This window comes from Gopherus flavomarginatus, chromosome 1, assembly GCF_025201925.1.
Source record: "Gopherus flavomarginatus isolate rGopFla2 chromosome 1, rGopFla2.mat.asm, whole genome shotgun sequence".
Classification (NCBI taxonomy): domain Eukaryota; kingdom Metazoa; phylum Chordata; order Testudines; family Testudinidae; genus Gopherus; species Gopherus flavomarginatus.
The window spans coordinates 47,053,958-47,069,865 of NC_066617.1; the positions used below are offsets into that span (position 1 = coordinate 47,053,958).

General features: G+C 41.7%; 1 protein-coding gene across 3 annotated transcripts in view; it reads right to left on the minus strand.

Moving 5' to 3' along the window:
- Positions 1–15,908, minus strand: part of CPED1 (cadherin like and PC-esterase domain containing 1) — a 229,261-nt gene that overhangs the window by 139,282 nt on the left and 74,071 nt on the right. For all 3 annotated transcript variants that reach the window (XM_050936099.1, XM_050936100.1, XM_050936101.1), the window contains 4 exons: positions 15,118–15,283; positions 10,171–10,339; positions 2,880–3,022; positions 966–1,038 (listed from right to left, as the gene is read on the minus strand). In XM_050936099.1, the coding sequence (XP_050792056.1) occupies positions 966–1,038; positions 2,880–3,022; positions 10,171–10,339; positions 15,118–15,283 (551 nt within the window). The remainder of the gene's footprint in view (positions 1–965; positions 1,039–2,879; positions 3,023–10,170; positions 10,340–15,117; positions 15,284–15,908) is intronic.

A 15,908-nucleotide genomic window follows, 5' to 3' on the forward strand; every position in this document is an offset into this window, starting at 1 on the left:
AAGGGACAGCCGAGAATTCCTCTGATGGAGGGGGAATAGTAGGTGGCACAAAGCTGGCATAATGGGCTCTTCACCACATTCCTGTGTGTAGAGGGTATGTCAGGGTGGTCTGGGAAGCGGAAGGCAGCATGATGGAGGTCAGAGTATGTTATGCTCCATAGATCTTTGTAGGCATAATGGCCTCTAGGGGAGCAGTACAAGCCAGCACAATTTAGGGCAGCATTTAGACTTGCACTGGGAGACATTTCAGCCATTCCTAAGACCTTGGCCTCCTCCAGTCACCTATGCCAAGCTGTGCTCTAAGACTGAGCCCTGTTCCACAGCCAGTGCCTGCTCAGCTAGACCACAATGACTTCTAGCCAAGTTGTTTACAGATGTTGAGATTTTAGTGCCTAGTGCTTAGTAGACGTCAATATTATTCCATAGTCCCATAAGAACTCTTCCACTCCCAACAGGGCCGGCTCCAGGGGTTTTGCTGCCCCAAGCAGCCAAAAGAAAAACAAAAAAAAAGCCATGATCATGATCGCAATTTGCTGCAATTCAGTGGGAGGTCCTTCACTCCTAGTGGGAGTGAGGGACCCTTCGTCAAAGTGCCCCGAATACCTGGACGTGCCACCCCTCTCCGGAGTGACTGCTCCAAGCACCTGCTTGCTAAGCTGGTGCCTGGAGCCAGCCCTGACTCCCAAGACTCCACTTACTAATGTATTCATACATTTATTTGTACATTTGTGCATAGTTGCTTAGAGGTTTGGGGGCAATCATCAATGACAGTTCTCTACTGTACTTTTTTTTAGTCTATGCTCTTTTGGGAAGGGCCAATTCCTCCCTTTGGGTTTGGAAAGCTCCGAACACCAGGGGAAACAATTAAAAAAAATACTGAAAATAAATCCCCGTCATCCATCTGATCACTTACTTGCTTTAAAAAATGTTACACGTTTTAAAAAATGTGATTGGCACTTGCTTACCTCAAGAACTACTGGATAAGTGGAGGTGTTGAACCCAATGTCAAAGGTTAACATCTGAAAACATAGACTGCATCTGAAATTAAACATGACAAGAATACAGCATGTGAGATAATTGTCAGTAAAAGAGAAAAAGTCAGTAAAGTTACATGCAGATAGGTTTAGATCCACAGCTGGTGAAAATCAGCACAGTTTCATTGACTTAAATGGAGTGATACTATTTAGACCAGCTGAGCCGCTGGCCTATCGACTTCAAGCCATTATGTTGTTTTTCACTGTTGTTTCTTTTAACAGACCAAGTAAAATAGGTTTTGTGTTAAAATCCATGGCCACCTAGGACTGGACAGTGACAGAGAGGACAGAACCCTATTCCGCTAGCAATGGAGTAATGGAGAGCCTCCATGACTGTAAGCAATGTAGTTCTTCTGATACATAGATTAACAATACTGATCCCATCCAGTAGAGAGAAGTTATACACACACACACTGGCCAGTTTTTAACTTTACTTTAAAGATATAAACATAGTCTTGCCCACCACTCATTCCCTGTCCAATTTAGCAGTAGCTGCACTGAGAAATGCTGCTCTAATCCATTGTTGCTGCTTCAGAAGCCCATTATTTTACTCTGAGACCTAATACACCACCAGATGCACCAAGCACAGATGGGATGGAATGGAATGGGGATTTCTAATGTTATGGGGTCTTTTTAATCTAGGTATTCCTCTGTTAATGTTAGTGCATTCTGTGGTACGTGAGGGTTTCGGGGTGTGCTGAGAGAGGGGAAAAATATAGAGGAAGGAAGTGCCTGCTGGAGAATGTGGGGTTCTGCAACTGGATGGATGACATTTTTGGGAAAACAGATGTTACATAAGGATGAGTAGGCAGCAAAACTCATGAGTTTCATTGTGACCTCAATGGTCTTTGCTGCAATTGTGTGGTGGGATTTTGGATTCATACAAGCCTGGAACTACATGAAAACTTGGATGTCCCATAAAACAGCCAACCCATCAATTTGGTTTGGTGAAACTATGTGAACCCAAGCTAGCTGGTTTTGCACAACTTTGAAAATAACTCTATATTTATAGTCACAGTATCTCTCTCTCTCACACACAATATATTCTATTCCTACTGCTTTAGGACAAATAATGAGCTTTATTGCTGCTCAACAACTAGGCCCTCAAGTAGCTGTATAAATCATGTATATTTACTATAAAAAAAGTCAAGTATCTGGTCCATATAAAACTAAAAAATCCAGTAGGAATGACTGCAATGACCTAATCATCCAATAAAAAAAAGTGATACAGTATTATTAAGGTATACATCAAGAGGTGTAATACTTAGGACAGTATTCTAAAATTGCGCTAATATTCAGATCAGTTGCAATTCCCTGCTCCAGCCCTGGTTATAGCTGCCAGGGACTGCTCTAATTTGCACCAGTCAGCTACAGTCCCCAAAAGACCATATGCCAAATAGAGACAGCTGGAGCACAATAAGCTTCAGCAATTCACTCTTTCATCCCTCCACACCCTCTACGCCAGGGGCTCAAAGTAGAGAAGCACAGGAGACAGCTATGCCAGCTTCACATTCTTTGGGGACTCCCCCATTTGTGGGAGGTTTCTGCTCACTTTGTGCTGCCTGAGCAATACAAAAGAAGCGGAACAGGACACAGAATCTGACCCAAGGTATTGATTATAACTCCTTGACTTTTTTTGAAATAATATGTTTGGCCCTGAAGTTGAGAAAGCTGGATGCCTCTGCTGTTGAAGATCGCTATTTGCCAAACACATTATTTCACTCTAATACCAAGTATGAAATATCAGTTTCTTTGTTACAGCAGAATCTATTTACTCAACTACTTTCCATAATATTCTGAAGAACTTGACAATAACTTAGCATTTATTTATTGGTAGCTTCTTACCTACTGAAGGTCTTTGGTCCAACGTTGGGTGATTCACTGAATGCCTCAGCTACCAGTAAGAGTTTACTTATCGTTTCTTTCATATTATCAAAGACTTGCTGAGGGGAACTGGATTTGAAGAATGTCTCAAAAAATCTTTGTAGCTGTGAAAGATGTTACACAAATTCTTAAATACTTATACTACTATACTTTTAAGAAACATACATTAAAAGGCTTGCAGAAGTCAAAATTGCATAAGAATGCCAGCTTTATTTTCTACCAGGTCCCACATTAAATGAAGAATGAAATTAAATGTTCTCTCCATATTCTAGCAGATAAGTTATTTGCATTTATAAAGAAGAAAATCTGAAATAAACTGTGCATTAATTGGTACTGGAAGGCACTGCATTTAGACACAGAAATCCCACAGCCTAAATTCATTTTCATAAAACATTTTGCTATTAACACATTACATGAAGTGGAAACTTCTCATGCTTAGTTCTGCTGCAGTAGAAAAACTTGACAGCAGCAACATATTAAAATCCAAATCCTTTCTTCTTGGTTACATATTGGGCCAAATGCTGATGTCTTTCCCCTTTGGCTATAAGCCCTGAGCCTGAGTAAACAAGCTTTATGCAGAGGATGGAAGAGTGATCAGGGTGAAATCAATCTTTTCCCCACTGACACCCCACCCTGTAGCCAGCCACATCATTACTAATACAACAATCCATATATGGGGCTCCTGTATATGCCTTGCATGAAGAGTTTAGTCCATTGATCCCCATAACTGGCATATCCACTGGCCTATAAACCACTGCCCCCTCAACTTACTCCCACCACTCACCCAAATCCACCCTTCCCACCACAGCAGGGAGAGGGCCAATGGAGTAGAACACAGGAGGAGCACAGTTCCCACACATAGTGGGACCAATACAATTCTTGCTGATTTTAGGGGTATTTGGGCTTACAGTGGAAGGAGCTGCATTTGGCCCATCGTTACAGTGCAGTTATATTATAATTACTTTTGCTTCAGGGTAAGTCATGAAAAAATGAATGAATTGGCTAAACCAACAATAACATGCTTTTTCTTATTCCTCTTTGGTGTCAGATTAAACCAACCAACCAACCAACTTCCAGTCATGTTAAATAAGCATTGTGTGGGCTTAGTGACACAAATTATTTCATTCTACTGTAATTCTCAAAAACACACATAGAGTTTTGAATATTCAGTTAAAGGCCTGAAAGGCAGACTACATATGATTTAATCAAATACTTCCCATTTGCAATCTTCACACATGCATGCTTATGGATAGATCAGAAGTGTGGCACAGCTAGGGCTTTAGCTTGTTTACATTTAATTATTCCTTTGAGCTAGCTTCTGCTCCTGGATATTCTTTACAAATGAATTTGTGGAGACAGATTCTGGGGCTGGCTATAGTCCCTTTGTGCCACCAAAGCAACCCAAAGGCCCATAAAGTTGCTGTAGCTGAGGGTTTGCATGACCTGGGGTAGAATTGTTCTAGACATCTCTACATTGCCCTCTTCTATCCCAACCCCATTTTAGCGGCCACATCAGGAGTGTGTTGAGGAGATGATGTGGCCAGAGAGTGCTGTACTCTGGAGATCACTGGCTGGCATAACTGGGGTTCATTGCAGCCAGGTACAAACAGTAGCAGCTCTGCTGGAATCTCAGTACAGGAGGCTCTTTGGGAGCCTCCACTTGACACATCAGCAGTGTGAAGGTGCCAGCCCCATAGATCTGATTGATTAGGCAGCAGGCTGAGAAGGGAGCTGGACCCTCTGCCCCCAGAGCCCTGCTTTGCTAGATTACTGGAAGAAAATGCCACTTGCGGCCAGCCCTCCTCCCAATGAAGGAGCAGAACTGCTACAGAGCAAGAGTTCAGCCCTGATCAAGCAAGAACAGGGAAGGGGTTTGCAGGCCACCTGATTGGCTCTGGGTTAAGGCTAAAGAGCATGGACAGATAGCATGCATTGCTGCTGCTGGAGGGAAAAAGCCTAATCACAGCCAGACCCCAGCACTGGGAGATTGACCCAAACAGAAGATCAGGTGCACAGACATAGCCAAGCTGGGAGAGCAGTCCAGACCCAGCAGAAGCAGCCCTGACGAGCATGGTGACCATGGGGACAGATTCCTTGAGAGGCAGCCAAGCCTGAGACTCCCCACTGTGAGCTAACACTACAGTGCTAGAGGCAGGAGGTGCTCTGTTGTTAAAAATGGAGCCTGGAGGGCCATTTGGACTAGTTGTTAAGTTAGGTCTATTTTGTTATTAAAGTGTCAAGGACTCATATTAAGGTTGGGGTTATACATGTGACTTTTCATAGCAACTCTTTGCTAGTCCCTTTTACTAATTGTGGCTGTGTCCTTCCTGGCTAGGTGGCAGATAAAGTCATTGGCATTGAACATGGGTGCAGCATTTACTTCTGGTTAAGTTCCTGACTCTTCAGAGGTTGTGGAAAAAACCAAGAGCTTGGGGTTCGGTGAGGGGCAAGTGGGGTTCTCTACCCTATCGTGCATAGCATTAGCAAATATAAAACCTGTCAAAGGCAAGATACATTTGTTCAATGTCCTAGTACAGGCACCTTCATAGGCACCTTCATAGGTTTGGAATGTGGTATCAAAACAGAAATAAGAAAAGGTACAGAACAGGTTAAGAACCAGTACGAACTGGTGGGTTGGATCTTAGGTGACATAGAATGTGCTTTCTAACTTTTAAGCAACCCTGCAATAAATGTATGAGGACGTATGTAGAATAACACATTTTATGTAAGGAGAACATGTTGTGAGATAAGAATTGCTTCCTGAAGGGAGGATGTACATGTCTCCTTTTCATATTGTTGGCTACATTTTAAGCAATAATGGGCTGAAATATGGAGACAGCTTGGCAAACCAGAGTGCCAAGGTCACGGTGTTCCTCTGTGCAGTGATCCCAGTGTAGTTTCACTGCTAAGGGGATATGCATAGCTTCAGAGGCTTTGTTATGTGACAGTTTTTTCTTTGAAAATGTCTGAGTGTTTTATTTTAGTGAAGAATAAGTTCTTCTTAAGAGGATACCTTTTTTTTCAACATAAGCCTTTCTATCTCTAGTTAGCGTTCTTGAATTCATTCCTTTTATTTTGCACTACATGGAAAATAGCTATGCTTACTGATATTTCTTTGCCAAGTCCACACAATTTGTGTATTTATGTGTACACACACACACACACACACACACACACACACACACACACACACACACACACACACACACAAAAGCCTCTTTGAATATACATTTGGAGAAACCAGGATAACGAATGCATCTCTCAACCTACAGATTGGATCTGTGCAAAAAGACCAAAGAAACGTATTCACAATAATTCTATCCCCAGTACTGCACACTGCCACACATAGATCTATCTACACATGATCTTCTACCTACAGTGATTGATGAATCATTGTTAGTAGAAAAAGTTGTAACACGTAATGGAAGAAAAATGTACCCATAATCAAAAACAATGGTTCCAGAATACATCACAGAGAAAAAAGTGCAGTAATTTATTATTAGTTTATAGTGCTAGCTGTTGGATATGTCTATTTATTCTAGCCCAGATTTATTATTATGTGATGCCATTTCCCTGTACCTTTGACACAGCACTTGATGAAGGTGGAAACCAAGACATTATTCAACTATTTTGTATAGTAAATTTCCTATTTGTGCATATTTTTTCTTACCTAAACTAGTTTTAAAGGAAGACTGTTACTAGATTAAGCCACAAATTTATCCCACCTAAAGTTTGTTTTAATTCGTTTAAGTGAAAAATGTTCTCTGAGTATCATTTTATTTTAAACTACCCACTTATTTCAGTGGTTACTGGTAATCTCTGAGAATGTTTTCTAAATTTCTGCTGGTGGGGAGGAAGTGAAAAAAGGCTTCTAACAACCTTTCCTCTAGTGATCTCTGTGTTAAGGCCAAGTCCAAAGCCCAGTGAAGTCAATAAAAAGACTTCCATTGAAGTGGGGACTGGAATAACTATGGAATAACTAAGTGGGGACTGGAATAACTATGGCCTCCTAATCATGGTCCTGGCTTTTGGAAATGATGAAGTGGAACAGCAGTGGTGAACTTGGTATGTACCTTATGCAATTATTTTACAAGGTTTATATTTTTTTAAGGCACAGACGGTGAATAAAGTCACTGTAAACTGCAGTCACTATAACCAGGACGAGTAAAAGTGATTTGTAAGAATTATTTACAATAGTTTAATTTAAAAAAAAATGGTGGGATTTTCCACACAACCATACAATGTTGTTTAATTTACTAAACTTAAACTTCTTATATGTCTTCTCTGATCCAAGCGTTTTACGTGTAATAAGTCTCAGTTCTTTTTAAATTCTCAACAACAACGTATCAGCCACATTCTTACTACATCTAGTATACTTTTGTGCCGATTTGGCCAGATGCTACAGTAAACATATTTTGTCTGCAATAGTAAGTTTTTAGCAAGGTGAACTCCAGTGCCAGGTCAATTTCTTACTAATAATGAATAGCAGAATAGACCAGCAAAGAAATGTTTATATATGCTTCTGAACATGTTAGTTAGTTTCATATCAGACAGGTATGTGAGTAATGGTGTACAGCATTATTTCAGGCAATTCATACAGGCTGACAATCCATCAACATGCTAGAAGCCTGAACAGACCAGCACAAGACTAAAATAAATGGTGGAAAATTGTGAATGCCCCATGCACCTGAGAGTGTGGGAGGATAAAGAAAGAAAGAAACCTGCTGACAGTCCATGGAACTAACATCAGTCTTGTCCGTGCCAAGTTGTTTTTTTTTAAATTGAAGAGACTCAGCTATTTGGGAAGAGGATGCAGGAGAGATACACTATAAACAACACTATTAGCAAATTTTCTCCAGGTCTATGTCTCTTTTGCATGCATGCTCAATTCCCAATTATATAATGGCTGTTATGTCAATCGGTGAAACAACAGGCCGCAGAAGACCCTTACTGCTGTTGTAAACTATTGACATTTTGGAGCTATACAACAAGTAATGCACATTTTTTCCTTCATTTACATGAGAGATACTTCACAAAGAAATCCCACATTTCAGAAACGTGTGGCTGAGGTTGAACATTTCTAGTTATTATGGACCAAATTCCTCAGCTGTCATCAATTGGCATAGAGCCACTGACTTCATTCAGAGGTCCTGGCTCATTGTTTCTGCTGTAGGTGGTAACTGGCATTGTAGGTCTGGCTGAATATTCTGTGAAGTTTATTGAAAACATGCTCTATGATCATGCCAAAATGGTTTAAAGCTGACTTACAGACAGGGAGAAAAATACTTATTTTAAACATTTAATTTTTCACTATCATTTCCAGAATGAGGTGCTATTTTCTGCTTCTCCTGCACAATGCATCTGATGCTGCATTGTATCAAGCCCAGAAATCCTTTATGTATTTTCCACATATGCTAGCTGGTCACACCTAGAGAATTTCTATTGTTAGATTATACAGTGCCTTGCTTTTACTGGTCATTTCTTGGAGCCTCTCTGACTTCTCTCAAGCTCTATATAGAAGATACTGTCTGCAGTTAGAGGCAGCCTAATATATCCTGTTCTCCATCATTGTATTAATTTGCATTTAAATGTACATCACTATAGAAGTGCTTTCTCTGGTGACTATTGTTTGTATAACTCTTGCTGTTCTGACAACTCTGTCTAAAGCTGTGGAAGATATAGGACCACAGAAGCAGTAAGCAGACTGGAACTACTGTCTATGTGCTGCACTTCTTTTATGATTAATCACTTTTATTGCTTTTTCAGCTGCCAGAATGTTCTGTAAATGGTGGCTGATGCCCCTTTTTGAAGACTTGTCTCAGCGCTGATTATTTTCCAGAGTGCATTGCCACAATTACTAATGATTATTATCCTCCAAGATAGTTCCTAGTTACGGGATTATAATGATGCTACTGGACACTTGTAATATTTTCAGTTAACTTAAAATGAAATTAAACTCAGAGGAAGCAGAGGTCTGCCAGCACTCATGCTGATTAAGACCCAAATCATGCCCCCTACCTAAGTGACTCAGTTGGGGATCTTCTTGTGGGCAAGTGAGGAAGCAACTTCCTCCACTCTCAAGCAATGGTGCAGGAGTTGAGCTACTCCAACACTCCAGATGAAACCCATAGAAGACTCAGAAGCCCTAGTGCCTCCCTTCTGTAGAAGGAAGGATGGAATGATCCACAAGGCAGCAGATCCTCTGGCACTGCAGGAAGAGCTGCTATGTCACAAGCACGGTTTCTCACTAAATTGAACAATGAAGAAGCAGGATATCCATGAGGAGGCATGCGCCACTGGACAAGATAGACAGGGGAAAGTAGATGGTCCCTCCCCAGTGACTTTGAGACGTCAAGATCTAATCTTTTTTAGGCCCTTATAAATAGGCTTGGCAGGATTCGATTTTTATTTCTTTATGCATTTTTAAAGTTTGTATCAATTTAAGTTTCCAGAATTGCACGAAATTGTGTGTGGGGAAGGGGAAGACAATTATTTAATGACAACAGACACTGAAATTTAAAGCTTTATAACCATTAAAATACAAATTGTCAATACCACATGTCAAAATACATAACATGAATATCCTTTTAAGTCAAACTCTAATAAGTTTTCAAGGTGCATTTTTCTTACTTTGCCTAGCTGTAAATTTCTATTATTACTAATGTAAATATTTTCCCAACAATTTGTGTGTGTACAGTGAAAGCAACATTTACTGGCATTTACTGATAAAATCTAATCCTTTCAGGCCTGTTTACAAAGCATCCATCTTCATAGACCCTAGGATCCTAAGGGTGGCACACTGGAGGCCCATTCCACCCTACAGAGCATTTTCCTTAGTTTGTGACCACTTCTCCCATGAAGTGCAACTTTACGACATATCTAGTTCAAAAAATTAAAGATCCAAAACCGGACCTTATTTTAGATACTGATTTTACTTTCTTCCATAGTGGAACCTAGAAAAAACTTCAGCACTGCAGTGTATGCACAGTTGTGTTTGAGAGGGTAACAACAGCTCTGTATCTGCGCTCACACAACCGAGCCAAAACTTGAAAGTGCCCTGAGAACCCCAATGTGCATGACAATATTCCCTCCTCCTTTGCAAACCAAACACTGCTCTTTTGTCTGATCAATGAAAGCTATCCATGAAAAGTATATTTTGTGTTCAGTAGCAATGGCTAATAATGAAGCAATTGTTTGCCTTTCTACCACTGCACTTTGAGTGAATGAACCAGCTAGAAAAGAAGTGTTTTACCTTTACGGAAAAGTGCTTCTTCTTGGGAGGAAGCCAGACAATGGCAGTTGAATGAATGAATGCCCGCAAAGGTGTTAAGGATGTCACTAGCACATATGCTTTGATGATGATGGAAAGGTCTTGAGCTTTAAAGAGATCCTTGTGGCTGGCTGGAACTGGTATAGAACTCCTGCAAAATAAGAACAATCCACAGTGTTAGGAAAGTGCTTGCTTCCTCTATATGAAAAGGAAAATGAGGTATAAGAATACTGAAAATAGGAGCCGTTCTTCCCCAGTGAAGTGACACAAGAGATTAAACCAAGTAGCTTGGAACAATGCTTTGCACCAAGTCTATTTTTACTGCTTGGAGGATTTATTTCATCATAATTCCCAGATAAAACCTATGGCAAGATGGCGTCACAGCTGAAAGCACAAATCAGGAACTTATAGGTAAAAAACATTACAGTAATGTTGTTATTATTGCAAAAACAGGCATGGCCATCCCAGAAATCCAATTCTAAAGAAATCCAGACATGTTAAGGAATGGAAATACAAAGTTAAGGCACCCAAACAACTTTAACTCTGCCCTGTGCTAACACCAGGAAAACCTACACTATCTTTAATAAAAACTACTTACATTTAAATCTTCTTAACATATGCACAATGTGCCTCAGGTGGCACATGACCAGGATTGGTCCACTGATTGGATTATTAGCTTCCCAGGCCCCATATTGATGGGGAGTGCAACGTGAACACTGATCCATTACATTTAAGTGGGGTCACACACACTAAAATGCCATTGTCACACTCATGTGCTTATTGCATGACATCACTGAATAGAGTTTTGGTTGGACATATTCCTGGAGGTTTCATCACATGACAGAAGCTTTAATTTAAAATTAATCTTTAATTCCCAGAGACTCCAGGACAATTCTAGAGGGCTAGCAACAATAGAGAGTCAAGACCAGCACCTCCACAAAATAGTGTAAAGGACTATGACACAAGGAAATAGCCCTTTACAAATTAGTGAATAATAATCTGGCAGGCTTTGATTTGGAAGTGATAGGGATGTAGGCAGGCCACTAGACAAGTATTTAACTGCACAGTCCTGTTTTTCTAGGGTTTGTCCCCCGTCAAGTACTCAGACAAAAGCAGGCCTGGTTTGTCCAGTATCGGATGGAGGACGCCCTTTTGAACACTGTGCTGCTCTGCTCCCACCACTGTGACCTCACATACAAGGTCCCATTGGTGGAGGCAGAGCAGCACGTTCTTAAAAATGGCACTCTCCCATGCGGCATGACCTTGCACATACTGTGTGTCCAAGGTCACGCGGGCGGGAGGTGGGGCCATTCAGTTCCTGGAAGTACCAGAATGTCCAGTTTTCCGGGAATGTGTCAGTGGCCACACCATAGAGGTCCAGCTATTAGTCTATTGCTACAATAGTCTGCAGGAAGAATTAGCTGTGGAATTGTAGTGCCAAACTGTATTGATCAAGAGATCAAAGATCATGAGTCAGACCCCCCAAAATCATGAGATTGGCCCAAAAATCATGAGACTTTTAAAAAAAGATTTTATAGTTTTTTAGACCAGTCTCTTGATTTTTGCACTCTCCTTGCCCATCCTCAGGATGTGTGCATGTGACAATTGGTGTTGTACACTCTCCCATATGTACCAGATAAGGTGATTTTGGTGCGTGCTGCAGGAGCTCTCACCCTCACATCTGCCCCTCTCCCGCCCAGTAATTAATCCTGTCCCCCAGCCTCCTATCAAATCTGTCTCCACCCAGTCCCCCTCATAGACTCATAGACTCATAGGACTGGAAGGGACCTCGAGAGGTCATCGAGTCCAGTCCCCTGCCCTCATGGCAGGACCAAATACTGTCTAGACCATCCCAGAGAGACATTTATCTAACCTACTCTTAAATATCTCCAGAGATGGAGATTCCACAACTTCCCTAGGCAATCTATTCCAGTGTTTAACTACCCTGACAGTTAGGAACTTTTTCCTAATGTCCAACCTAAATCTCCCTTGCTGCAGTTTAAGCCCATTGCTTCTTGTTCTATCATTGGAGGCTAAGGTGAACAAGTTTTCTCCCTCCTCCTGATGACACCCTTTTAGATACCTGAAAACTGCTATCATGTCCCCTCTCAGTCTTCTCTTTTCCAAACTAAACAAACCCAATTCCTTCAGCCTTCCTTCATAGGTCATGTTCTCAAGACCTTTAATCATTCTTGTTGCTCTTCTCTGGACCCCCTCCAATTTCTCCACATCTTTCTTGAAATGCGGTGCCCAGAACTGGACACAATACTCCAGCTGAGGCCTGACCAGCGCAGAGTAAAGCAGAAGAATGACTTCTCGTGTCTTGTTTACAACTCTCCTCTTCAGCTCCTCCTCAGTTCAGTCCTCCAGACCCCCTCATAACCACCTCACCAGTTCAGCCCCCCTACTCCATTGACCCCCACCACCGTAAGTTCACCCTTCCAGCTCTCACTACCCATCTGCTCAGAACCCAACATCAACACAGCCCCCCACCCTCCTCACTTCAGAACCTCCTGCACCCTCCAGGTCATAGTTTAGACCTTCCAGCCTCACCTCTGCTCCTCAGGGTTCTTCACCCTCTCCAGGCCTGGGGGCGGAACTGTGGTGCGTCCCTCTCCCACTTCCCAGGCTCACAGGGGAGCAGCCACCCAGGGCTTTGTTTAAGTTTTTTAGCATATGTGTTGTGCTATTAAGTTGGTCAAGAGTCCTCAAGAGAGGAGGAGTGCGGTGGACAGAGGTGTTCAAACAGTATTTTTGATTCTGTTTCTCCCCATTGGTCTGAATTATCCAAGACATTCATACTGCATCACATCAAGTACAAATCATTAGAGAAATGCCTCTGATTGCACTGACCAGAGGATGTTTGGATTCTGATGTCAGCCCAGTTCTGCAGCCTGACAGGAATCAGGTGTTATCCCCATTGTAATTAAACACAGAATTCTTCTTTGCAGTCAAACTAGTCTAACAAACATTTTGTCAACTGAAACTGGAGCAGCAAAACAAAGAAAACAAATGCCTCATTATCCAGCTTTGTGGGTGAGAGAAGACTATAGTGCCAGACTCTTGACGGCCTTAAACCAGCCTCCTCAGGAACCTGCCAAGAACTTTGCTGACAGTAAGTTCCTTATTCTTAGCAATGGAGCTAAGACTTATCACACATCTGCCCACCTTTATTCAAATGAAGCTCCTTCTGATCTGACTGCTCAGGCATTGTCAGTTTCATCCAGAACCATTTACAAACTTGGAACCTAACTGACACTAAACTGGGAGGAGTGGTAGATATGCTGGAGGGTAGGGAGAGGATACAGAGGGACCTAGACAAATTAGAGGATTGGGCCAAAAGAAATCTGATGAGGTTCAACAAGGTCAAGTGCAGAGTGTGATTTTTCAGAACATCTTTTGGGAATAGTCATGTACATGAAATAGCTGGTACTTATGATTATGCTATTTCTATGCATGTATATTCATCTTGATATCTGAAGTTATGAATATTAGCTATGTTTACTACATGTTTGCTCCTGTGGTAACACTCACAAGGTATTTATCCAGCACATGAAGGGACAAGTCAAGTTAAATAGCCCATTAAGGAACCCTTAGCTCACAATGGACCCTGGAAAACACCTGTCTACACTTAATGAACTTTTTGTGAACATTCTAACTAGAATATGGGTGCGGGTAATGGCCATGTAACTTGCCCATGCGACTCCAAACACCATCTTTCACAGCGAGAACAGATTTCCCTTTAGTTGGTACTTGGCAGAAGCTAAAAGGCCCTGGCCAGGAAACATTTCCATTTTGCCTCTTTCCTTCTCTGGTCTCTTTCATGCTCCAGCCTCTGGACTATGAACATATACTAATGAGAGCATTCTAACCAAGGGACTGAAGACTTTAAGGTAGTCTGGAGCCTTCATTTTTCCCTGATGCTTTGCAGATGGACTTATGAGTTGGATATGGTACAGAGACTGTTCTAGCCTCATTGATTGCTGATTTTTCCCTTGCAGTGGACAAAGATCAGATGTCTGCTGACTTTCTCACATGAGTCAGCAACCTTTGATACCTGTGGTATAAGCAACATAGCCCTTGCTTGAGTGGTTTTGTTCTTTTGTCTTCAAATGTCAAAGTCTGTTCCCATTGAACTCAATAGCAAAACTCCTTTTGATTTCAATGGGAACAGGATTTGGCCCCCAGAGATCAGAGAATGTGATTTTGATCAATTCTTATCTGCCTAGAGACAGTTCCTTATGCAAGTTCTGCCAGGCTGATTTTGATTGTCCCTTCTGTATGTCATGCTGAGGAAAATAATAAAACAATTTAGGCGTGTAGCAGGGTGGTCACTCACTCCTGCCTGGATGGGCTTAAAACAGCCCTGCAGAAGGAAGGGGACAGGGGGAAAAACTGGGCTGATTGGGAAACAGAGCCAAGCTTTATGGGGGCTCTCTGCATAGAAGAGCTTGTGGATTGGGTGAGGGGAGGGTAGGTCAGGGCACAAACAGGGCATGGGTTAATAGAGCTGCCACTGTACAGACTTATATATTATTCAGAGATGTGTCTGCATCTACCTAGGTGATTAAATGATCCTCATCATCTCAGTATATGAAGATGTGTGTATGCATTAAAGCTATGTCTACACTACAGCTTATGTCGGTATAACTTATGTTGCTCAGGAGGTGAATAAACCAGCCATAAGAGCAAAATAAATTACACCACTCTAAGCACCAGTGTGGACTGCTGTGCTGCTGCAGAGCTGTATGTGTAGACAAGCCCCTAAGATACTGTAGTGATGATAGCCATGTAAGTACCTGCATAGATAAAATGCTGCTGGGCTTCTGATCCTTCCTTTCTACGTGCTGCTGGACTGCCTCTCGCTCAAACATGCTATGAGATACATACAGACATCCAGAACATGATGATACAAAATCATTATCTTACAGCTGTGCACTATTAGTCTGGTTCCACAAGTACCACAGATGGGCAAAATTTGTCCTTTGATCACTCTCACGTGACTTCACAGGCTGAGAAGGGCCACTTGCGATGATTGTCTTTGACAGCACATGCTGATCCAAGCATCCAGGGAAAGAAATTGGAAGGTGTAGTCCTGAAAACAATCCAAATAAATAAATAAATAAAAGTCAACATAGTGTTAAAAGGAGCAGTCACCTCCTTTTCAATGAAATATAAAACAAAAACACGCAGAAAGGAGCTACAATTATCACATGACTCAGTAAAATGATAAATTCTTAGGCTCCTTTCCTGTGTTGGGATCTGCTAGCAGAGACTCTTATGCCCACAAGGAGTCCCCATCCAACTGCATGAGCAGAGCTTTAACCATAGCCACTGTTCTCACTGTACATGTGTTTTGGTTATTCTGTTCATTCCCAATGACAACGTTAATGTAGGACTCTGTGTTACACAACTCCCTCCACTCCATTAAAAGAAATCCCTCATTTCTCAACCCAGAATAATTCAGATGTAATAGGTCCCAATACTGTGGGCTTTACACTGTCAAAACTACAGTTGATGTTGATTGGAACTTTGTCTCAACAAGGACTGCAGGACTTTGCCCACACTAATTACACACAGAGCACAAGATACTCTTTCTTTGAGCATACATAAGGTTTGATTTTGTATCTGCTGAAATCTATGGGAGTTTTGCCATTGACTTCAATGGGAGCAGGAGCAAGACTTATATTGTAGCAACAGAGATCTCAGATGTCCTGAAG